At 41.3% G+C, this 24409-nt stretch overlaps 1 protein-coding gene across 1 annotated transcript in view; it reads right to left on the reverse strand.

Annotated features, from left to right (window-relative positions):
• Positions 1–6008: 6008 nt before the first annotated feature.
• The window catches only part of sgpp1a (sphingosine-1-phosphate phosphatase 1a), a 39903-nt gene continuing 21502 nt past the window's right edge, over positions 6009–24409 (reverse strand). The window contains exon 3 of the mRNA XM_060917678.1: positions 6009–8496. Coding sequence (XP_060773661.1) covers positions 7945–8496 — 552 coding nt within the window. The 3' untranslated portion in view covers positions 6009–7944. The remainder of the gene's footprint in view (positions 8497–24409) is intronic.

Raw genomic sequence — 24409 nt, forward strand, 5'->3', positions numbered from 1 at the left:
TCTCATCACATTTCTCCTGTACAGGACGGCCCCATATGGACAGTCGAAAATCGCACTTGGAAGACACTCTGGACACTTATGGCCCTTTTCAGCTCACTTCAGCTCGCTTCAGCTCACTTCAGCCCGACACGGCTTGCGTTTCGACTACCAAAAACCAGCACGACTCAGCTCGCTTCAGCCCTGCTTAGCCCCTAAAACTCGCACCGTTTTGGAGTGGGGCTGAAGCGAGCCAAACCGTGCCGAGTGAGGCTGGGGGCGTGAGGAGACACTCCCCTGTGCACTGATTGATGAGGAGGAGTGTCCTCACATGCCCACACACGCCCCGCGAGCACGCTGGGATCTGTAAACACCGTAAACCCGGAAGAAGAATAATTACGAATTACGAGAATTATGAAGCCTTATGCGCCTCGCCTCATCTATACGCTCTTGCCAGTATCTGTTGGCGTTGTCGGTGACAACAAGCCACAGCACCAAGACCAGCAACACTAACGACTCCATGTCCTCCATGTTTATTGTTTACTATTCGGGTCGTGAGACTACCGCTTAAAAGCTCACTGATGTCACTGTTTGCGCTTGCTTAACGACATCACGTGACGTCCACCCACTTTCGCTAACTCCACCCAATGTGTCCACCCACTTCCAGCCAGCACGGTTCAGCGCGGTTGTAGTCGAAATGCAACTCCAACAGCCCCGCTCAGCTCGACTCAGCCCAACTCAGCCGTGTTTGTAGTGGAAAAGCGGCATTACAGTAACGCTTTTATGTCTGAAGACTGCAGTTGTCATGAACAGTTCTGCACTCAAGTCTCCATCAATGAAGTTGATAACTTCAACGAAACTGACTTCATGTTAAAACTATAATGAATTTCCTGGTTTCACAGTTATACTTTGTGACGATAAAGGACACTGTTATAGAAGCAAGTTATTTATAATCATGTTGTCTGTTATCACCCAAATGAGGATGGGTTCCCTTTTGAGTCTGGTTCCTCTCAAGGTTTCTTCCTTGTGTCGTCTGAGGTGGTTTTTCCTTGGCACCGTCGCCACAGGTTTAGTCATTAGCGATATGATATGATAAAATTAGCTCATGTTTAAAGTCTTTAATTTTCTGTAAAGCTGCTTTGCGACAATGTGTGTGGTCCCCTAGTCACTCAACCTTAAAGCAAAAAGTTGAAAGAGTGCAGAGAAGAGCTACACGCTGGATATTACAACTCAAACAAGGCGAACTTTCATATAAAGAAAGACTGATCAAATTGGATTTGCTACCACTTACCTATGACCGTGAGGTCAAAGATTTAGTTTTTCTTTATAAGGCATTATATGGCCATGTAGATATTGATACTAGTTTTATTAAGAGCGTAAGTCATGGTCGTATTCGACGATCAAATCCACCTAGTGATGTAAAATACTTAGAAACGCCCTTATGCAAATCAGTTACTTTTCAGGCCTCTTTCTTTAATCGTAGTATTAAATTATGGAATTTAATTTGTAAATCAATACAACCAACTGATTTTCTAAGTATAAAGACCTTTAAGACTGCTATCATTAAAGTCTATAAAGACGAACTGATTGTTTTTGATGCCAGTAATGTTTGTACTTGGGGCTTGGCCCACAATTGTGGTTAGTAGCTTATTGATAGTTTAGAATTTTTTTTTCTATTTTATTTTTTTAAGGATTATTTTTAGGTTTTATCTGGAGGGTGCCTTGCATGGGACTTTATGTCCCATTTGTACCCCTTTTCCACCAAATCAGTTCCAGGGCTGGTTCGGGGCCAGTGCTGGTGCTGGTTCACAATTCGTTCAACTTGCGAGCCAGCTGAGAACCAGTTTGCTTTTCCCTCGCTCGCGGTGCTAAGAGAAGACACGTCATTACGTCGCTGTATACATCAGTTACGTCGTTGTATACGTCATTACGTCGCTGTATACGTCAGTTACGTCGCTACGTTTGCATAAACCTTGGCGCGAATATCGAAGCAAAAACAATGCAGAAGAAGCAGCAGCAGCAACAACAACAATAATAATGGTTGACTTCATGTTTGTACAGCTGCTGCTTCTCGTCGCTTAAAAATAGCGATCTTTCGCGGTCTTGTTATTGTTGTCGGTCTTAACAACTCCGCCCCCCCGCTGACGTAAGCGGTTCTTTCCTCTGGTCCAGCAAAGAGCTGGTGCTAGCCTGGAACTGGTTTTTCTGGCCCCAGAGCCAGTTCTTTGTCAGTGGAAACAGAAAACCCGGTTCCAAACTAAGCACTGGCGCCACTGAGCCCTGGAACTGCTTTGGTGGAAAAGGGGCACTTTTGGCCTGCTTTATTTTTATTTTTTCTTTCCTTGTGACTTTCAAAGACAATTCAAAATTGTTCTGGAGTTACCATAGGTGATTTTCGTATCAATTTAGGTGATTGTTGTTAAGTATATGATGTAGACCAATAAAGGTGATTTAAAAAAAAAAAGTCTATTGTTAAAAGCGCTATACAAATAAATTTGACTTTTCATTGTAAAATTGCAGGTCACAACACACAGTAAGGCCTGAGACTGCACACAGCAATATATACACACAAGAATACACATATAGGATGTTCAAATACTATATTTATTGTGCCCTAGTTTACATATTCATATCAGTGACATATTAATCTAAAACACAATAAGTGTCTAACGACAGGAGGGACTTTTTGCCAAAATTAACAGCAGTGCATATCACAGGCATTACAATATCACCTCTTAACCACCAAACATTGGTTATGGCTTCCGTACATGGAGTACAAGTACATGGAGCTGGAGTCCATCCATAAGACCTGCACTACACACAGAGCAGAATGAGCGAATCGTTGTTATTTTAGTCGCATAAGGTCTGTGGTGTAAAGTGTGCTGCAAACCAGATATATGAATCCATCTTAAAGGAACAGTCCACCGTACTTCCATAATGAAATATGCTCTTATCTGAATTGAGACGAGCTGCTCCGTACCTCTCCGAGCTTTGCGCGACCTCCCAGTCAGTCAGACGCAGTCAGACGCGCTGTCACTCCTGTTAGCAATGTAGCTAGGCTCAGTATGGCCAATGGTATTTTTTGGGGCTGTAGTTAGATGCGACCAAACTCTTCCGCGTTTTTCCTGTTTACATAGGTTTATATGACCAGTGATATGAAACAAGTTCAGTTACACAAATTGAAACATAGCGATTTTCTATGCTACCGAAAGTCCGCACTATAATGACAGGCGTACTAACACCTTCTGCGCGCTTCGGCAGTGCATTGATACGGAGTTCAGATATCAATGCGCTGCCGAAGCGCGCAGAAGGTGTTAGTACGCCTGTCATTATAGTGCCGACTTTCCGTAGCATAGAAAATCGCTACGTTTCAATTTGTGTAACTGAACTTGTTTCATGTCACTGGTCATATAAACCTATGTAAACAGGAAAAACGCGGAAGAGTTTGGTCGCATCTAACTACAGCCCCAAAAAATACCATTGGCCATACTGAGCCTAGCTACATTGCTAACAGGAGTGACAGCGCGTCTGACTGCGTCTGACTGACTGGGAGGTCGCGCAAAGCTCGGACAGGTACGGAGCAGCTCGTCTCAATTCAGATAAGAGCATATTTCATTATGGAAGTACGGTGGACTGTTCCTTTAATAACAACTCACTCAACATAGCAATCACATATGAACAGTCTGAGATAAAGAGCTTTCCACAACATAATGCAATTTATGCAGAGTAATACTTTCGGACAAATACTGACCACTTTGCAGGAATATATCCATCCAGACCTTCCACCTCTTTACGATATATATTTTTTTTCAGACAGATTAGGAAATACACACATACTGTGGCATGGAGTTGTGTAATTGAAGCAATGGAATTCAAATCAGTACGGACTACCAGGACACATGTAGCATAAACGAAAAATAGTACATCAAGACATTTTCAGTATAACATCGTTCAAGTAAGACACATCTCAGACATGGCTTTTTACTCTATATCCATCAACAGCTTTCTGTAGCCCAATCTAAATCTCTGCAGTCTCTTACAGATTTGCAGACTGAACGTGTGCGTTATTGAGAAAAGCCACTAATTCCACCATTTATCTGGGCTGGAAGAAGGATAATGCAGATGTTTTATTGTCTTTGTGAGGGTGTGCTTGGGATGCAGAGATGAGATGAGACATTCTGGACAAACCAATAAAGAAGATATTTCAGTGGATGGAATCTAAACTCACTGGTTTTTCTGTCAGTAAACACATTCATTCATTCACATATTTGATTAGCATGTGTTACACTGAGGGGTTAGCTCTGTCAACTGACAGCGAGAAGGTTCCGGGTTCAGACTTCGCGGTTGACTGGGGTCTTTCTGTGTGGAGTGTGCATGTTCTCCTTATGCCTGTATGGGTTTCCTCCCACAGTCCAAAGACATGAGGATTCGGTCAAATAGTTACTCTAAATTGCCCACAGGTATGAATGAGTGTGTGAATGGTCATTTGTCTCTGATTTTAGCGATAGATTAGTGACCTGTCCAGGGTGTACCCCGCCTCTCTCCCGAAGTCAGCTCAGATCGGCTCCAGCTTCGCTCATGACTTTGACGGACAAGCAGGAGAGAGAATGGATGGATGTTACACTTATGCTAATCATATATAAGCAGATATAAGAGAGACTGGGTCTGTTGTATTGAAATTGATGATGATTATAATTTCTCCTTTCTCTTGCTCTTCAATTTTCGGATTAAATTACACCTCACATGATTTGAAACATTTCACACGTAAAATAGTTCAAACACAGAAACAAACCCTATGACACTGCATTCTGTCATCCGTATTAAGATAAAAAGTGTTTTACACACACACACACACACACACACACACACACCTGAGTGTTTTAATGGGAAATACACCACTTGTATTTTTCATCTGAGCTACATACAGGACACTGAGAACCAAAACCGTAACGTAAATCTCTACATGTCATTCGTGAGGAAATCTATGACTTTCATAAATTTGAGTACTTTTTGTTCGTGAATGTGTCTATATAATAAAACGAAAAATCACACGTTGGCTTGAAGATATGAAGTTTATCTTCTTGTGTTGAAAAACTCACATTTTTCATATGAAACACATAGCGGATCTGAGTGACATACTGTATCTAAATAATATTGGCTGGCTTTTTTTTTCATGGTATATCAGATATATTCCATTCAGCTAGCATGATGATATTGAACAAGCTGAAGACAAGTTCAATATCATGCTAGCTGAATGGAATAAATCTGATATACCACGACAAAATGCCAACCAATATTATTATAAAAATACAGACATTCCTTTCGGGTGTTCAACGCGTCTTTCTCTTTCAAAATTCTCTCAAAATTTGTATTTAATGAACTAAATCTGGCGGCCGTGTTTGTTTACAAATTGTCACAGTCGCTCGCTAGCGCGGAAATTTTATGTCACATGTCGGAGACATCATGTTGTCTTGACAGCCGTGCAATATCGTGAACCATATTGAACACTCATTGTCCATTGGGTAGAGTGATGTAATACACGTAGGATAAGCGATATGTGAATAATATTGCATGCTATCAAACTAAATGAATGAAACCTGCTAGAAGGGAATAGAATATATGTTTTTATTCCATCGAAAAAAAAAAGTGTCCTGTATCTATAATAATTCCCGACATTTCATTCCGATGACGTCACTCCCAGTGTTTTTGTACTGACTAGACGCGTGTTGTCAAAATTTTGAACCGGTTCAAAATTACAATTCTTCTGATTAACGAGTGAGGCGGCACGGTGGTGTAGTGGTTAGCGCTGTCGCCTCACAGGAAGAAGGTCTGGGTTCGTGGCCGGCGAGGGCCTTTCTGCGCGGAGTTTGCATGTTGTCCGCGTGGGTTTCCCCCACAGTCCAAAGACATGCAGGTTAGGTTAACTGGTGACTCTAAATTGAGCGTAGGTGTGAATGTGAGTGTGAATGGTTGTCTGTGTCTATGTGTCAGCCCTGTGATGACCTGGCGACTTGTCCAGGGTGTACCCCGCCTTTCGCCCGTAGTCAGCTGGGATAGGCTCCAGCTTGCCTGCGACCCTGTAGAACAGGATAAAGCGGCTAGAGATAATGAGATGAGATGATTAACGAGCGTATTTTTGTGTGTGTGGATGTGTCCATATAATATAAAGAACATTACACAGTGGTGAGAAGATATGAAGTTTATCATTTGCTATGCTCACTCGTGAAATACGCTCACCACTCAGAGATAAACTTAATATCTTTGTGCAACCGTGTAATAGCCTCTCTCCTGTATATATAAAAATAAACACACACACACACACACACACACACACACATATAGCGATCTGTAGCCGCTTCAGATAATGAGATGAGGGATATATAGCGATAAAATGTTATCCAAGGAAATGACTCAAGCTGAAGTCCCTTCTCATCAGCCCTGTGGCCTTGCAGGTGTGAAATGATCCAAGAGACTGTGTGAGAGACAAAGAGGCCACAGGGCTGGAGTCCAGAGATTTAGATTGGGCATGTATGAATTTATGCACACACAATGAAGAAACAGGAAACCACCGCCCCCTTTTTTCTTTCAAAAATGATCAATTTAACACAAAATGCAAAGTAAACAAAACAAAACACAGGAAGATTTAAATTTAAGAAACTGCGCACCATCAAGTATGACGACATATCACTAGTCTGAAAACTTCAAACACAAGTCCGACTTTTTAGCTGAGCTGCTCTGAAGTCGGGGAAAAAACAAAAAAAAAAAACCCAAAACATGATTCAGGATCAAGTATTAGGAGACAAAGAAAGACCTAAATAGGGAAAACCCTCAGGGGTGGGTTTGTATTTACAAGTTTAACATGAGCAGACAGAGCTTGCGAGTGTGAGCAGGCTTAATTTGGTGGGAAAGGAGCCAAATGTACTGTCGAACACAATGGTGCAGGATGGGTGTAGGTAGGAAGGCTGTTGAGGAGACGGGTGGAGATAAAACAAACCGGATCCTCACGTGACCAAACAGAAATGGTCCTAAATATTGTTGTTTAATTCTGCAGCAGACGCTTTTGTTCACGTTTGTGACGCAAACAGTGTATTAAGCACAACTGTGTCATAGCTACACCACACCCATACAGATGTGCTGTGTACGTACACAATGACTGACTGTAGCTCTGGACAGTTTCAGTATTTTTCAGTCAAACAGTGCGGCTCAGGAACAAATCCATGTCCTGGCTTAGTGCAAGTCATATAACACTATCCAGTCAGATAACTACAAATCAGGCGGCTCTGTGCGACTGCATTTGACCAATCAATAGATTGCACAATTTTTAGCTCCGTCCACGTCCTAGTTTGTGTCACGTGGTAGAAGAAAGGCAAAGGGAAACAAATTGGTGGAAAAATTAACAAAATGTGGATGCTGCCATATTTTGCATTGCAACAAATGGGCTACAGCCTGAACAAAACATAGCTAGAAGGTATTAGCAATTGGTCAGTACAGTTATGGAGTAAACTGGCAACTCAGTGAATAAGTTTTTTTTTTTTTTTAACAGTCATTAATGAATTTCTGTCCACCTTGCTTTAAACTTCATGATTTCCTTATGGACTCATTACTGATGTTGACCAACCCATCATTCTTCATGTGGAGTTGTGCAAAAAGCTGCCTGATCTAATATTTATCCTCTAGCACAGTCAGTCAATCAATGACACTTTGGTTTATTAAAGAAAGATTTAAAAAGGTTAAGGATAGAAACATTTAAAATTGACATATTAATAAGTGACAATAAAATCAGATAAAAAGGATGGAAGAAAAAAACAAACAAAACCATTTACTTAAAGTTTAGTGGTTTCTTTGCCTTCTAATGCCAGCTGACTCCCAAAAATGTTTTCTGGAAAACTGTTGTGTCCGTCCAGGGTGCTCCCAGAGACTTTATCTGATAAACACATTACTGGCGAAGGCAGAAGCCCAACAGTTTCTTCACGACAGGTTCAGACCGAGGAAGAGCAACGGCACAAGGAAGACGCAGCAAAAGGCCACTGTTCCATAAACCAGGAAGCGGTAAGTAAGCTCCACACGAGGGTTCTGTCGCGCCTTGCGTACATCGTTAGATGGTACGCCGAATAAATGGCAGGCTAGTGGGATGGCGATGGCCTTCATGATTGCACGCACAGCCAGCAGAGCTGCCACACCGATCAGTAAGCGGAGAACAGAGCGTCCCAGCAGTGCTCCGGTGATGGAGGGCATCTTTAGGGGTAGCGAGGAGGCAGGCGGGTCAGGCTGCAGGCTCAGCTGCTGGTTGAGGTGGCTTGCCAGTGCACCCCCTGCACCGGTAGCCAGAGCTTGGGCGGTGTCAGCTCGGGACGTACTCCACGAATCCAGAGCGAAGGCGAGCATGGCCAAGCCCACATGCAGCAGCAGAATGAGTGCAGGAGCCATGCGGTTGGATAAGTAGAATGTGTCGATGTCTTCCAGCACAGGCAGAAAGCCAGCCAGGATCAGCAAGCTGTACAGGAAGCCTGTGATCACCTCCTGAAAGACATGAGCAGTGAACTGAATAGAAATTAATCTCTCTCCATAAACCATTAGCAGTCACTTAGAAACAACATGACATGGTGTTCCAAATGTGATGCGACCAGAGATTTACATGTACATTTATGGCAATTGGTCGACGCCTTTATCCAGAGCAACTTACAGAGCTGCTTTGAGGTCTGCATCAATAAATAAATCCTGACATGGGTTGACTAGGTCACTGACTAAACTAATATCAGTCCAAAAAACTCTGTTGGGAAGGTAACATAGTAAGAAAAGCACACAAACAAGATGTTTTTTAAATAAAAAGTGCGAATTTAAAGGCAGGGCAGATAATTTATTTTAGAAGTATTTTTGCTATATTTCTCCAAATTCTCTTTACCATGTCTTGCAAAAGTATTCATCCCCCTTGGTGTTTGTCCTGTTTTGTCGCATTACAAGCTGGAATTAAAATGGATTTTGGAGGGGGGTTAGCACCATTTGATTTACACAACATGTCTACCACTTTAAAGGGTGAAAATTTTTTTTTTTATTGTGACAGAAACAATAATTAAGATGAAAAAAAAAAACAACAACCCAGAAGTCTGGAGTGTGCATAGGCATTCACCCCCCAAAGTCAATACTTTGTAGCACAACCTTTTGCTGCAGTTATAGCTGCAAGTCTCTTGGGGTGTGCCTCTATTAGTTTAGCACATCTAGCCACTGGGATTTTTGCCCGTTCCACAAGGCAAAACTACTCCAACTCCTTCAAGTTACACCACAGATTCTCAATTGGATTGAGATCTGGGTTTTGATTAGATTAGGCCATTCCAAAATATTTAAATGTTTCCCTTTAGACCACCCCAGTGTAGCTTTAGCAGTATGTTTAGGGTCATTGTCCTGCTGGAACAGGAACCTTCGTCCCAGTCTCAAACCTCTGGCCGACTCAAACAGGTTTTCCTTCAGAATTGCCCTGTATTTAGTGCCATCCATCTTTCCTTCAGTTCCGACCAGCTTTCCTGTCCCTGCAGACGAAAAACATCTCCACAGCATGATGCTGCCACCACCATGCTTCACTGTAGGAATGGTGTTCTCGGTGTTGGGTTTGCGCCACACATGGCATTTCCCATGATGGCCAAAAAGTTCAATTTTAGTCTCATTTGACCAGAGAATCTTCTTCCACATGCTGTTGGGCAAACTTGGGATGTTTTTTGTTTTGTTTTTCTCTTGAAGCTTGGCCACACTTCCATAAAGCCCCGCTCTGTGGAGTGTACGGCTTAAAGTGGTCCTATGGACAGATACTCCCATCTCCGCTATGGATCTTTGCAGCTCCCTCAGCGTTATCTTTGGTGTCTTTGTTGCATCTCTGATTAATGCCCTCCTTGCCTGGTCTGTGAGTTTTGGCGGGTGGCCTTCTCGTCAGGTTTGTAGTGGTGCCATATTCTTTCCATTTTGCTATAATGGATTTAATGGTGCTCACAGGGATATTCAATGTTTGGGGTATTTTTTATAACCCAACCCTGATCTATACTTCCTCACAACTTTGTCTCTGACCTGTTTGGAGGCTCCTTGGTTTTCGTGTTGCTTGCTTAGTAGTGTTACAGAGTCAGGGTCCTTCGAGAACAGGTTGATTGACACAGACATCATGTGACAGATCATGTGACACTTTGATTGCACACAGGTGGATCTTAATCAACTAATTATGTGACTGATGAAGTGAATTGGTTGGACCAGCTCTTATTTAGGGGTTTCATACCTATGCACACTCCAGATTTCTATTTTTTTCATCTTATTGTGTCGCAATAAGAAAACAGTTTGCACCTTTAAAGTGGTAGGCATGTGTGAATCAAATGGTGCTAACCCTCCAAAAATCCATTTTAATTCCAGCTTTTAACGTGGCAAAACAGGACAAACACCAAGAGGGATGAATACTTTTGCAAGACACTGTACAACTCAAGAACAAGGAATAGATCAGATGCTTTGACAATAAAAAGAAAAAAAATCCATCACCGGTGGCAGTCCCAGGGCTGGAAAAATCCAGTGCAATCAGTTTATTCGGTCTGATCTACTTTTAACCACAAAGAACGATTTGACTCGTTTGCAGTACTTAATATTTAACTCTCACGCGCTAAACTATTAACTCATGACACGAACTCAATTCAATAAACTTCTATCACTTTTTACTTATCAGGTTAGAATAAAATGTAAAAAAGTATTAAATGGTTTTTAATCATTTCATTTTACCCGTATGTCATTAATGCTGCAACCTTGCAATGCCACCTTGAACTCCGAGGGCCTAACCTGTCAAAATACAACAACCATGACTTTATCTTGAATATTAGCCAGATTAAACAGACTGCTAGGTAACTGCTGGTTTTTATTCAAAAGGTAAAAACTGACACTGATGCTACTGGTGGTGTTGTAATATTTACTTTGTATTAGTACAACCCCGATTCCAAAAAAGTTGGGACAAAGTATAAATTGTAAATAAAAACGGAATGCAATAATTTACAAATCTCAAAAACTGATATTGTATTCACAATAGAACATAGACAACATATCAAATGTCGAAAGTGAGACATTTTGAAATTTCATGCCAAATATTGGCTCATTTGAAATTTCATGACAGCAACACATCTCAAAAAAGTTGGGACAGGGGCAATAAGAGGCTGGAAAAGTTAAAGGTACAAAAAAGGAACAGCTGGAGGACCAAATTGCAACTCATTAGGTCAATTGGCAATAGGTCATTAACATGACTGGGTATAAAAAGAGCATCTTGGAGTGGCAGCGGCTCTCAGAAGTAAAGATGGGAAGAGGATCACCAATCCCCCTAATTCTGCACCGACAAATAGTGGAGCAATATCAGAAAGGAGTTCGACAGTGTAAAATTGCAAAGAGTTTGAACATATCATCATCTACAGTGCATAATATAATCAAAAGATTCAGAGAATCTGGAAGAATCTCTGTGCGTAAGGGTCAAGGCCGGGAAACCATACTGGGTGCCTGTGATCTTTGGGCCCTTAGACGGCACTGCATCACATACAGGCATGCTTCTGTATTGGAAATCACAAAATGGGCTCAGGAATATTTTCAGAGAACATTATCTGTGAACACAATTCACCGTGCCATCCGTCGTTGCCAGCTAAAACTCTATAGTTCAAAGAAGAAGCCGTATCTAAACATGATCCAGAAGCGCAGACATCTTCTCTGGGCCAAGGCTCATTTAAAATGGACTGTGGCAAAGTGGAAAACTGTTCTGTGGTCAGACGAATCAAAATTTGAAGTTCTTTATGGAAATCAGGGACGCCGTGTCATTCGGACTAAAGAGGAGAAGGACGACCCAAGTTTTTATCAGCGCTCAGTTCAGAAGCCTGCATCTCTGATGGTATGGGGTTGCATTAGTGCGTGTGGCATGGGCAGCTTACACATCTGGAAAGACACCATCAATGCTGAAAGGTATATCCAGGTTCTAGAGCAACATATGCTCCCATCCAGACGACGTCTCTTTCAGGGAAGACCTTGCATTTTCCAACATGACAATGCCAAACCACATACTGCATCAATTACAGCATCATGGCTGCGTAGAAGAAGGGTCCGGGTACTGAACTGGCCAGCCTGCAGTCCAGATCTTTCACCCATAGAAAACATTTGGCGCATCATAAAACAGAAGATACAACAAAAAAGACCTAAGACAGTTGAGCAACTAGAGTCCTACATTAGACAAGAATGGGTTAACATTCCTATCCCTAAACTTGAGCAACTTGTCTCCTCAGTCCCCAGACGTTTACAGACTGTTGTAAAGAGAAAAGGGGATGTCTCACAGTGGTAAACATGGCTTTGTCCCAACTTTTTTGAGATGTGTTGTTGTCATGAAATTTAAAATCATCTAATTTTTCTCTTTAAATGATACATTTTCTCAGTTTAAACATTTGATATGCCATCTATGTTCTATTCTGAATAAAATATGGAATTTTGAAACTTCCACATCATTGCATTCCGTTTTTATTTACAATTTGTACTTTGTCCCAACTTTTTTGGAATCAGGGTTGTATGATATGTTTTAAAGGGATAGTTCGGGATTTTTGACATGAATCTGTATGGCATCCCCGTCAATAGTGTCATGCAAACACACTGACTTACCCCTGACAGCATCCTGTGAGTCCAGTTCTTGTCCAGTTTTGGTCCAGACGAAAGTAGTCCGGCAAGTTTGTTGGGGTCACAAAAGTAAAACGTTTTTCATCTCAAAACAGTATGTGTTCAAAAGAGTGATATAGTTGCATCACAAAACCGTTGCCAAATAAAAAAAGTCAGACCTCGAAATCGCTTGGCACTATTTTCTCTCCCTTCTTATCACTGCGCGCTGCCGGCTTCATCCAGCTGCGGCTCCAGCTTCAAGGATAAGCTGGAGCCGCATAAGTAGGAGTCCCGGCGGGTGGTTTGTATTCGATTCATTTATATCCCGACCTTGCCAGCTGTCAGATTTATGTTCATGGACCCGGTAAGCTGGTAAATAATTTTTTTTTTCTTTACCAAATTCTAACAGAAAACGAGAGCGCCCGAAAGGGAAAACCGAGCCGAGCCGCCTCACGGCTGTAATGCAAATTGCTTTCCTCCTCAGTATACAAGTGCGCTTCCATGGCAGGGAAAAATAAACTACCACTGCTGCATATGTAGTGCCCTATTTATACAAATAGGAGTCATTCAGGATTCAGCCATGACACAGAACAAAAACATGGCTGAATCCTGAATGACTCCTATTTGTATAAATAGGGCACTACATAGGCAGCAGTGGTAGTTTCTTTTTCCCTGCCATGGAAACGCACTTGTATACTGAGGAGGAAAGCAATGTGCATTACAGCCGTGAGGCGGCTCGGCTCGGTTTTCCCTTTCGGGGGCTCTCGTTTTCTGTTAGAATTTGGTAAAGAAAAAAATAAATAAATATTATTTACCAGCTTACCGGGTCCATGAACATAAATCTGACAGCTGACAAGGTCGGGATATAAACGAATCGAATACAAACCACCCGCCGGGACTCCTACTTATGCGGCTCTAGCTTATCCTTGAAGCTGGAGCCGCAGCTGGATGAAGCCGGCAGCGCGCAGTGATAAGAAGGGAGAGAAAATAGCACCAAGCGATTTCGAGGTCTGACTTTTTATTTGGCAATGGTTTTGTGATGCAAATATATCACTCTTTTGAACACATACTGTTTTGAGACGAAAAACGTTTTACTTTCGTGACCCTAACAAACTTGCCGGACTACTTTCGTCTGGACCAAAACTGGACAAGAACTGGACTCACAGGATGCTGTCAGGGGTAAGTCAGTGTGTTTGCACGACACTATTGATGGGGATGCCATACAGATTCATGTCAAAAATCCCGAACTATCCCTTTAAGACCAGTTCTCATACATTCGTATGACCATTGCTGGGAGCTGGAGGTGTTTCCACATCAGTGAACCTGAATGGCCAGTGTGTTCAGTCAATATTCAACCTAAAAACACATCACCAAACATGCAAAGAGCTTCCAATCCTTAGGCCAGCCATGGTTTACTCACATGTACCACTTCCTTTTCATTCCTCCCTCTCTTTCACTCTTGTCATTTAAAACAATTGTAATCAGGTGTCTAAGTACCTCAGGCTTCTACAGGTTATGATATTTTTTTCATTCATCAAGCAACAATTGGATATTTGATGATACCACTGAATCTGCTATAATACAATACAATATTCGGTTTCACAGCCTCTGATCCATTTGTGACCAGTTTTGTTCAGAATCTATCCAAGGGTAGGTTAATTTGCAAATGATGTAGAGAAGGACCATTTTAAAAGTGTCACAGTTTGGACAAATCACCTTGCTAGCCTATTAAATGAGTTACCTATCAGTTTTCACTCAATTTATGATTGTTGCATTGATGAATGTGAATTGCTCCCTTTTTAAATCGATGCATGGATTCAAATCATCATATCGATATATCCATACTGAATATCTTCCCTATTTACCATATAATGCAGACATTTTCTTGCTACCCGAATTCACAACAGACAAATTATGTTCCCTGGCTAGTTCACTATATTATTATTATTACCCATTATTCATCTTAAATCTAGTGTATCCCCACACTATGCACACTACCTCCGCACCATTGTGCACAGTGATTTCTTTCAGCTTAAAGGTAGGCTGCCTTTCAGATTTTAAGTGTAGGTCATAAAAAGAATTTTCCCCGACACCCAATTATTTTTGTTTAGTGGACCAAAAGCTACTGAATTCGAATCACAGACTTCCAATTTTATTAGGGTTTTTTTAATAGGACAATTCATGAATTTAGGCCCATGTGGTCCTAAATTCTCCACTATTTTTTCCTGCTTCACCGTGACGCAATTCAAGATACTACATCATGCATCACGCGGTGGGCTTTCCCTCTTCACACAAAGCACTGTGGGAGACAAATTTGAAACAGGAAAAATGGAGTAACGGACTACAGTAACGGAAAACGTTGTAACGACTACAGTAACGGAAAGCAAGAAAAGACGTTATGTTGCGAAGGAAAGGAAACGCAGGACCAAACTAATACCGTAAATAAATATCGGCGGTCAGCGAGCACCTTGGTGTGATCAGCTGTTCGTTTAGCAACAGAATGATGTAACTGTCAGTGCACGGTCAAGGTAAACCTGTAGATGGCAGTAATGCAACACTGTGGATGCCAGCTGCCGTAAAACCCAAAAGAAAGTGGTAAATCTGCGCATGCGCACACGGACTTCCTCTGTCTGCTTGACTGCACAAAGCGAGCAATTTCATGCACATAATTTGCTAGGGAATCCTCTCAAATTAAATAACTTCCCAGCCACAGAATGGCCTGATATTTTGAGAGATGTTTATTTCTGTAATATATCACAATGACCAAATTTCAGAGAGAACTAAAATTTCACAGATTTTATGAAATCGAAAGGCCGTCTCACTTTCAAATGTACTTTCAGGAACAGCCAACTTCATATATAAAAGATAAATGACAATTTTCTTTCATGAATACTAAAGCCAGCATGTACTTGTTGATGCTGTATTTAATGTATACAACCGTTTCAGTATTTTTGTGATTTAAGCTTGTTTATGTAGGGCGGCACCGTGGTGTAGTGGGTGGCATTGTTGCCTCACAGTAAGAAGGTTCTGGGTTTGAACCCCACGGCCAATGGGGGCCTTTCTGCGTGGGTTTCCCCTGTGTGCTCCGGTTTCCCCCCACAGTCCAAAGACCTGCAGATCAGGCAAAATACCCAGCCACTGGGGTTGTACAAGACAGTGCATACTTAGTGCCAGTTCCAAGCCTGGATAGACTGGGGAGGGTTGCATCAGGAAGGGCATCCGGTGTAAAAGCCTATGCCAAATCAAATATGCGGAACGGATCTGCTGTGGCGATCCCTAACGGGAGCAGCCGGAAGAAAAAGCTTGTTTATGTAACAGTGGGTAACAATATGTCGTTTCTGGCATGTTGTATGAATTCAGTCCAGTTCTTCCCCTCTGTGAATAACAGTCTATATAGCAAATAGTGAACGAGGTAGTGATTTTAAACACAGCTTACATCAGAGTCTCAACACCAGCAAAGTGCTGTCTTGCATCTTTGTGTTCTTATCCAACCAGACTTCCTTAATGACACTTTCACAGGATATACAAAGAGGAAATGAAAATCAGAAGTTCCCCAAACAGCTGTTCTTATACCACTGCAAACTAGTTTTTTCTGTTGTTGTTTTGACAACCAGAGAAACAAAACCATTGCCGTTTTTCTGAGGCAGGTTCCAAGCTGGTAAATAAACCAAATCTCAACAGGCCTCAGCTTTTATAATTCACACAAATATTTTATGAACCTGTGACTCTACAGCCTGAGCTGGAAACAAACAGGCACCATACCGCAGTCTGGATACTTCCTGAGAGGTAATTATGTGCCTGTCGCACTAGCTTCCTGTTTTCACTCACATGGCAGCCTGGGCTTCCTCTTCAAGTGGGCTACTTTACCATTACACATTGCACATCACTTTCTAGTAATGGCTGTTTGTGATATTAGATGGGAGGGACAATTAAACTATTTGGGTTGGCCAATACGTTATAGCCTGATCATCATAATTATCACCACCATGTTGCTCTGGATAAGGATGTTTATTAAATGCAGTATTGTATATAAATCAGAGCCTAATCTAGGAATTTGAAAATAGGGGACAGATCCCTCACTAGTTGTAGAAACAGGGGACAGAAAATATTAACATGGGTAAAAATATCCCTCATTTGTTCCAGTTAGTGGGGACAGAAAAATAAGTAATACATTGGTAGATATTTTCAAGAGTACATCTATAAACAGAACAGTTTTATTAATCTTTACTTTTAGAATATCATTAACATAATACTAAATTGAACTTTCAACAAGAAAAATTAAACAAATTACTCAAAAAAAACCCCAAACTAGCAATCATGTAGAATGTGTAAGATTACCAGGACTACAAAAATGCAGAAAAATAGGCTTTACTTATCCAAATGCACCTGTTGGTTCAAAAGTTCAAGTGCAGAGAACCTCACAGCACAACATGAAGTTCCCTTAAAATATAATATAAATGCCTCAGCTTTCATGTAAGAAAAAAAACTATTAATACTAGTACTGTGTGCAGGCGGCGGCACGGTGGTGTAGTGGTTAGCGCTGTCGCCTCAAAGCAAGAAGGTCCGGGTTCGAGCCCCGGGGCCGGCGAGGGCCTTTCTGTGTGGAGTTTGCATGTTCTCCCCGTGTCCGCGTGGGTTTCCTCCGGGTGCTCCGGTTTCCCCCACAGTCCAAAGACATGCAGGTTAGGTTAACTGGTGACTCTAAATTGACCGTAGGTGTGAATGTGAGTGTGAATGGTTGTCTGTGTCTATGTGTCAGCTCTGTGATGACCTGGCGACTTGTCCAGGGTGTACCCCGCCTTTCGCCCGTAGTCAGCTGGGATAGGCTCCAGCTTGCCTGCGGCCCTGTAGAACAGGATAAAGCGGCTAGAGAGATAATGAGATGAGACTGTGTGCAGGCAGTCTCTCCTGAAGACTAAATTAAAAAATAATTATAAACTAATAAAATAAATGGCTCAGGCTTCATAGAAGAAAAAAAAAAAACAACACAATTTGAACAGAATCTCACAGTATGATGCTGAAGCTGCCTAAACAATGGAAAATAAAATACCATTTTGGCAAAAATGTTGGCATCCATTAATTTCTTGTATTAAGTAAAAAAAAAAAAGTGCACACAGTGCTTCACTGTAAACACAACACACTTTCAGTAACAGAATTTAAGCCTACATAAACACTGACTCGCACATCATGCAGTGTTGCCAGATACTGCTGACATTTTCCAGCCTAAATATGTTCAAAAGCCACCAAAATCCACTTAAAACCGCCCAATCTGGCAACACTGCGCACATGCTGCTTCTCTTGAACGTATACACGGAAGTAAGGCGGAAGGTAGTTTGTCGACGTCACCGCAAGACGACGCCAACGATTGGTCAAATTTGCTGGAAAGTTGCGGTGATTGGATAGAATTGCAACACCGCCCTGAATTCGCGGGGATTGGTTGAATTTGTGTTGATGTTGCAAATCGCGAAATCCTGGAGGGTCTGAATGTTATGTTTGGATGAGACAAAACGATATGTCATGTGCTTTTGGGTATTTTTAAAACACTTCACACGATTGGTTGAGATACACTGTCTTCTGGTTCAGTGACCAATGATATAATAGTTCACAAAACTGTTTTACCCGCTAAATAAACCATTCGGAATACTTCGGTCCTTTCCGATATTTTTCGATTGGTGTGTAAACAACGCTATATTTACCGCAGTGCTTGCTAGCGGGTGCTGACAAATTGATACACACAAGATTCAGTAAAACGCGACTACACGCTCTCTACTTATAAATGCGCGACAAAATGAATAGATACGCGATATCACTCTCGCGCCCAAAAAGTGGATGTGCGACAGACAGATAAAAAACATGTATTATCGCGTATTACGCGCCCTAGATTAGGTTCTGTAAATGTAAATAATACTGGGGCAAATTATTACAAACCGTACTTTCAAGCCTGTCATGTTTTACTGGGTTCATGCATGCTGTGTTTTCACTGAACAGTAAATAGAAAAGCTGAAGCCCTTTTGTTCCAAACAAAAACATTAAACTTTCATGCAATTTGTACTTTGTGTGCTCAATCTACCAACTTTTAGTTTCTCCACCAAACACATTTTTTTGGAGAATAATGATATAGCAAATAATTAACTTTGTTCACAGTCATTACACCTGCAACCTTAACACGACGGCTGATGACGTATAATGGAAGCGTCACTGAAACTGATCGTTATTGGTTTGTTGATGGAAATGGTAATTTTTTTTTTCCATGCATGCCTGTAAAGTTTGGTGTTCCACAAGGTTCTGTCTTAGGCCCACTGCTTTTTTCTTTATATACAGTGGTGCTTGAAATTTGTGAACCCTTTAGAATATTCTATATTTCTGCATAAATATGACCTAAAACATCATCAGATTTTCACACAAGTCCTAAAAGTAGATAAAGAGAAGCCAGTTCAACAAATGAGACAAAATTATTATACTTGGTCATTTATTTATTGAGGAAAATGATCCAATATTACATATCTGTGAGTGGCAAAAGTATGGGAACCTCTAGGATTAGCAGTTCATTTGAAGGTGAAATTAGAGTGTCAGGTGTTTGTCATCCCATTGATTTGAAATCAGGTGTGAGTGGACACCCCGTTTTATTTAAAGAACAGGGATCTATCAAAGTCTGATCTTCACAACACATGTTTGTGGAAGTGCATCATGGCACGAACAAAGGAGGAGATTTCTGAGGACCTCAGAAAAAGCGTTGTTGATGCTCATCAGGCTGGAAAAGGTTACAAAGCCATCTCTAAAGAGTTTGGACTCCACCAATCCACAGTCAGACAGATTGTATACAAATGGAGGAAATTCAAGACCATTGTTACCCTCTCCAGGAGTGATCGACCAACAAAGATCACTCCAAGAGCAAGGCGTGTAATAGATGGCGAGGTCACAAAGGACCCCAGGATAACTTCTAAGCAACTGAAGGCCTCTCTCACATTGGCTAATGTTCACCATCAGGAGAACACTGAACAACAATGGTGTGCATGGCAAAGCTGCAAGGAGAAAGCCACTGCTCTCCAAAAAGAACATTGCTGCTCATCTCCAGTTTGCTAAAGATCATGTGGACAAACCAGAAGGCTATTGGGAAAATGTTTTGTGGACAGATGAGACCAAAATAGAACTTTTTGGTTTAAATAAGCATTATGTTTGGAGAAAGGAAAACACTGCATTCCAGCATAAGAACCTTATCCCATCTGTGAAACATGGTGGTGGTAGTATCATGGTTTGGGCCTGTTTTGCTGCTTCTGGGCCAGGACGGATTGTCATCATTGATGGAACAATGAATTCTGAATTATACCAGCAAATTCTAAAGGAAAATGTCAGGACATCTGTCCATGAACTGAATCTCAAGAGAAGGTGGGTCATGTAGCAAGACAACAACCCTCAGCACACAAGTCGTTCTACCAAAGAATGGTTAAAGAAGAATAAAGTTCATGTTTTGGAATGGCCAAGTCAAAGTCCTGACCTTAATCCAATCGAAATGTCGTAGAAGGACCTGAAGTGAGCAGTTCATGTGAGGAAACCCACCAACATCCCAGAGTTGAAGCTGTTCTGTACGGAGGAACGGGCTAAAATTCCTCCAAGCTGGTGTGCAGGACTGATCAACAGTTACCGGAACCATTTAGTTGCAGTTGGGCACACCAGATACTGAAAGCGAAAGGTTCACATACTTTTGCCACTCATAGATATGTAATATTGGATCATTTTCCTCAATAAATAAATGACCAAGTATAACATTTTTGTCTCATTTGTTTAACTGGATTCTCTTTATCTCCCTTTAGGACTTGTATGAAAATCTGATGATGTTTTAGGTCAGAACTATAGAAAATTCTAAAGGGTTCACAAACTTTCAACCACCACTGTATGTTATCTCTGGGTGATATTATTTGTACGCATGGTATTAGCTTCTACTGTTATGCTGATGACACACAGTTCTATGTTTCTGCAAAACCAGATGAGACACACCAGCTTAATAGAATTGAGGAATGCGTAAAGGACATTAGACACTGGATGATTATTAACTTCCTTCTGCTTAACTCTGACAAGACTTGTACTAGAACCACATGCAGCTAGAAATAGGTTTTCTGATTACAAAGTAACTTTGGGTGGCCTTTCTGTTTCTTCACGTGCAGTAGTATAAGACCTTGGTGTGATCATAGGACTCCAGTCTTTCATTTGAAACTCATATCAATAACATTACCCTGGTAGCTTTCTTTCATCTCAGAAATATTGCTAAGATAAGAAATGTCACTACATGATGCAGAAAAACTGGTTCATGATTTTGTTACCTCCAGGTTGGGTTACTGTAATGCCTTACTGTCCAGATGTTCCAATAAGTGCATAAACAAGCTCCAGTTAAAGTGGGGCAAAAAAGTATTTAGTCAGTCACCAATTGTGCAAGTTCTCCCACTTAAAAAGATGAGAGAGGCCTGTAATTTTCATTATAGGTATACCTCAACTATGGGGGAAAGAATCCAGGAAATCACATTGTAGTATTTTTAATGAATTAATTGGTAAATTCCTCGGTAAAATAAGTATTTGGTCACCTACAAACAAGCAAGATTTCTGGCTCTCACAGACCTGTAACAACTTCTTTAAGAGGCTCCTCTGTCCTCCACTCGTTACCTGTATTAATGGCACCTGTTTGAACTCGTTATCAGTATAAAAGACACCTGTCCACAACCTCAAACAGTCACACTCCAAACTCCACTATGGCCAAGACCAAAGAGACACCAGAAACAAAATTGTAGACCTGCACCAGGCTGGGAAGACAAAGCAGCTTGGTGTGAAGAAATCAACTGTGGGAGCAATTATTAGAAAATGGAAGACATACAAGACCACTGATAATCTCCCTCGATCTGGGGCTCCATGCAAGATCTCACCCCGTGGGGTCAAAATGATCACAAGAACAGTGAGCAAAAATCCCAGAACCACACGGGGGGACCTAGTGAATGACCTGCAGAGAGCTGGGACCAAAGTAACAAAGGCTACCATCAGTAACACACTACGCTGCCAGGGACTCAAATCCTGCAGTGCCAGACGTGTCCCCCTGCTTAAGCCAGTACATGTCCAGACCCGTCTGAAGTTTGCTAGAGAGCATTTGGATGATCCAGAAGAGGATTGGGAGAATGTCATATGGTCAGATGAAACCAAAATAGAACTTTTTGGTAAAAACTCAACTTGTCGTGTTTGGAGGAGAAAGAATGCTGAGTTGCATCCAAAGAACACCATACCTACTGTGAAGCATGGAGGTGGAAACATTATGCTTTGGGGCTGTTTTTCTGCAAAGGGACCAGGACGACTGATCCGTGTAAAGGAAAGAATGAATGGGGCCATGTATCGTGAGATTTTGAGTGAAAACCTCCTTCCATCAGCAAGGGCATTGAAGATGAAACGTGGCTGGGTCTTTCAGCATGACAATGATCCCAAACACACCGCCCGGGCAACGAAGGAGTGGCTTCGTAAGAAGCATTTCAAGGTCCTGGAGTGGCCTAGCCAGTCTCCAGATCTCAACCCCATAGAAAATCTTTGGAGGGAGTTGAAAGTCCATGTTGCCCAGTGACAGCCCCAAAACATCACTGCTCTAGAGGAGATCTGCATGGAGGAATGGGCCAAAATACAAGCAACAGTGTGTGAAAACCTTGTGAAGACTTACAGAAAACGTTCGACCTCTGTCATTGCCAACAAAGGGTATATAACAAAGTATTGAGATGAACTTTTGTTATTGACCAAATACTTATTTTCCACCATAATTTGCAAATAAATTCTTTAAAAATCAATGTGATTTTCTGGATTTTTTTTTCTCATTTTGGCTCTCATAGTTGAGGTATACCTATGATGAAAATTACAGGCCTCTCTCATCTTTTTAAGTCGGAGAACTTGCACAATTGGTGACTGACTAAATACTTTTTTGCCCCACTGTAGTTCAAAATGCAGCAGCAAGGGTCCTTACTAGAACTAGAAGATATGACCACATCAGCCCTGTCTTATCCACACTGCATTGGCTCCCAATCAAATTTCGTATTGATTATAAAATACTACTATTGACCTTTAAAGCACTGAATCATCTTGCGCCACAGTACCTGAGCAAACTTCTGGTCCTTTATGACCTGCCACGCCTACTTAGATCAAAAGGTGTAGGCTATCTATTGGTACCTCATATAGTGAAGGCTACATCAGGGGGCAGAGCCTTTTCTTACAAAGCCCCACAGTTATGGAACAGCCTTCCAAGTAGTGTTCGGGATTCAGACACAGTCTCAGTGTTTAAGTCTAGGCTGAAACATATCTGTTTTGTCAAGCCTTTTGTTAACTTATGGAGGTAAAGGAGTAGATCTGGAGTAGATCTTGCTCATCAGAGATAAATAAATTTATTTAGGATAAAATTAGCTCATGTGTTTAAAATCCTTATTTTTCTATAAAGCTGCTTTGTGCCAATGTCTGTTGTTAAAAGTGCTATCCAAATAAACTGACTGAAAGATTATAGCTCATATTAAACTCATATCTAGGGCACGCGTCACTCTGTTTAATTACCTGGCAAGACGGTCACTGATGGCTGTGCGAGTCTAAAGTGCTGGGCTTGTTAGACTTAACACTTTATACTAATTGTATGTTTTCCTTACAATGTTTTTTGGTTTTTTAAAAAAAAATCCAAAATAATCTTTTGCTAACCGCAAACAAGGCAATGTGGATGCAAAGAAAAAACAAAAACAAAAAACACCTCTTAAATTTTTTTTTCTGTAAAAGACAAAGGAGGCTTAGCTCCTCTATTCGATGGACACAAACCGCTCCTGAAGCTTTCTACTGTATATCTCACGGCACACTTCTGCTCATCATCTGTCTCCTTTGCTTTTCCAGTGATGTCCAGTAAAGCTGCGAGCTCCAGCGGGTTTGGCACTGTTCTCATGCTGGCAGGTGTGAAGTGCATGGCTCACCAGTTCCTCCCTGCTATCTGATCTGGCATGATGTATGTTCAAGGTTGGAAGGAGATTACAGGATAACTTTTAACATATGATAAAGCAGACCATCATGACCTGGCAGCAATTACTATCATGATAGTAAATACGCATTGAAGGCAAGAGAGTAATCAGCCAGAAGTTGCTGACTATAAGAGAAAATGTCAGCCTTGTATACCCTGTTACCAGGAACAGGAACTATAATACCATGTTTTTATCACTAACCAACAGCAGGATCTAACAAAAAATGTTTTATTTCGTCACTGATACTTATTCAAGAGTGCATTACTCAAAGAAATATTCCAGTGTGTGTGAGATCACGCTTATAAACAACACTTTTAACATGGTTTCCCGTACTGAGAAAAGGGAAGCCTAATGGCACCTGTTTGAAAGTAAGATGAAACTAGTGTTATGTAAAATACTGAAAGCACGCAACACTAGCTTTTAAAGGGAAAAATAAATAAATAAATCACCCTGAATGCCTTGCACATCAGTATTTATACTCAATGTTATCTTCAACGGTGCAAAATGATTTTATACTTTACTTGGTCACAAAAGTCTTAAAGATTATTAAAAGAAGGGGGGGGGGAGACACACGCATGCAGACAAGAGGTCTCATTATCGATCTGCGACAGTGCAGCATTGACTATTAACAACTCTATGACAGTCTGAATCCCTGATTTCACAGAAAGCCAAAATGCTGATTGTTAGGTGGTTCTTCTGGGACAGCAAGCGCCCATTCAAAGAAAAACTGATAAAACCTGCTAACAGAACCAGTGTCCTGTGATTAACAGAGTGAAGCAGATGCTACGATGAGT

The sequence above is a fragment of the Neoarius graeffei genome, chromosome 3 (genome assembly GCF_027579695.1).
Source record: "Neoarius graeffei isolate fNeoGra1 chromosome 3, fNeoGra1.pri, whole genome shotgun sequence".
Lineage (NCBI taxonomy): Eukaryota > Metazoa > Chordata > Actinopteri > Siluriformes > Ariidae > Neoarius > Neoarius graeffei.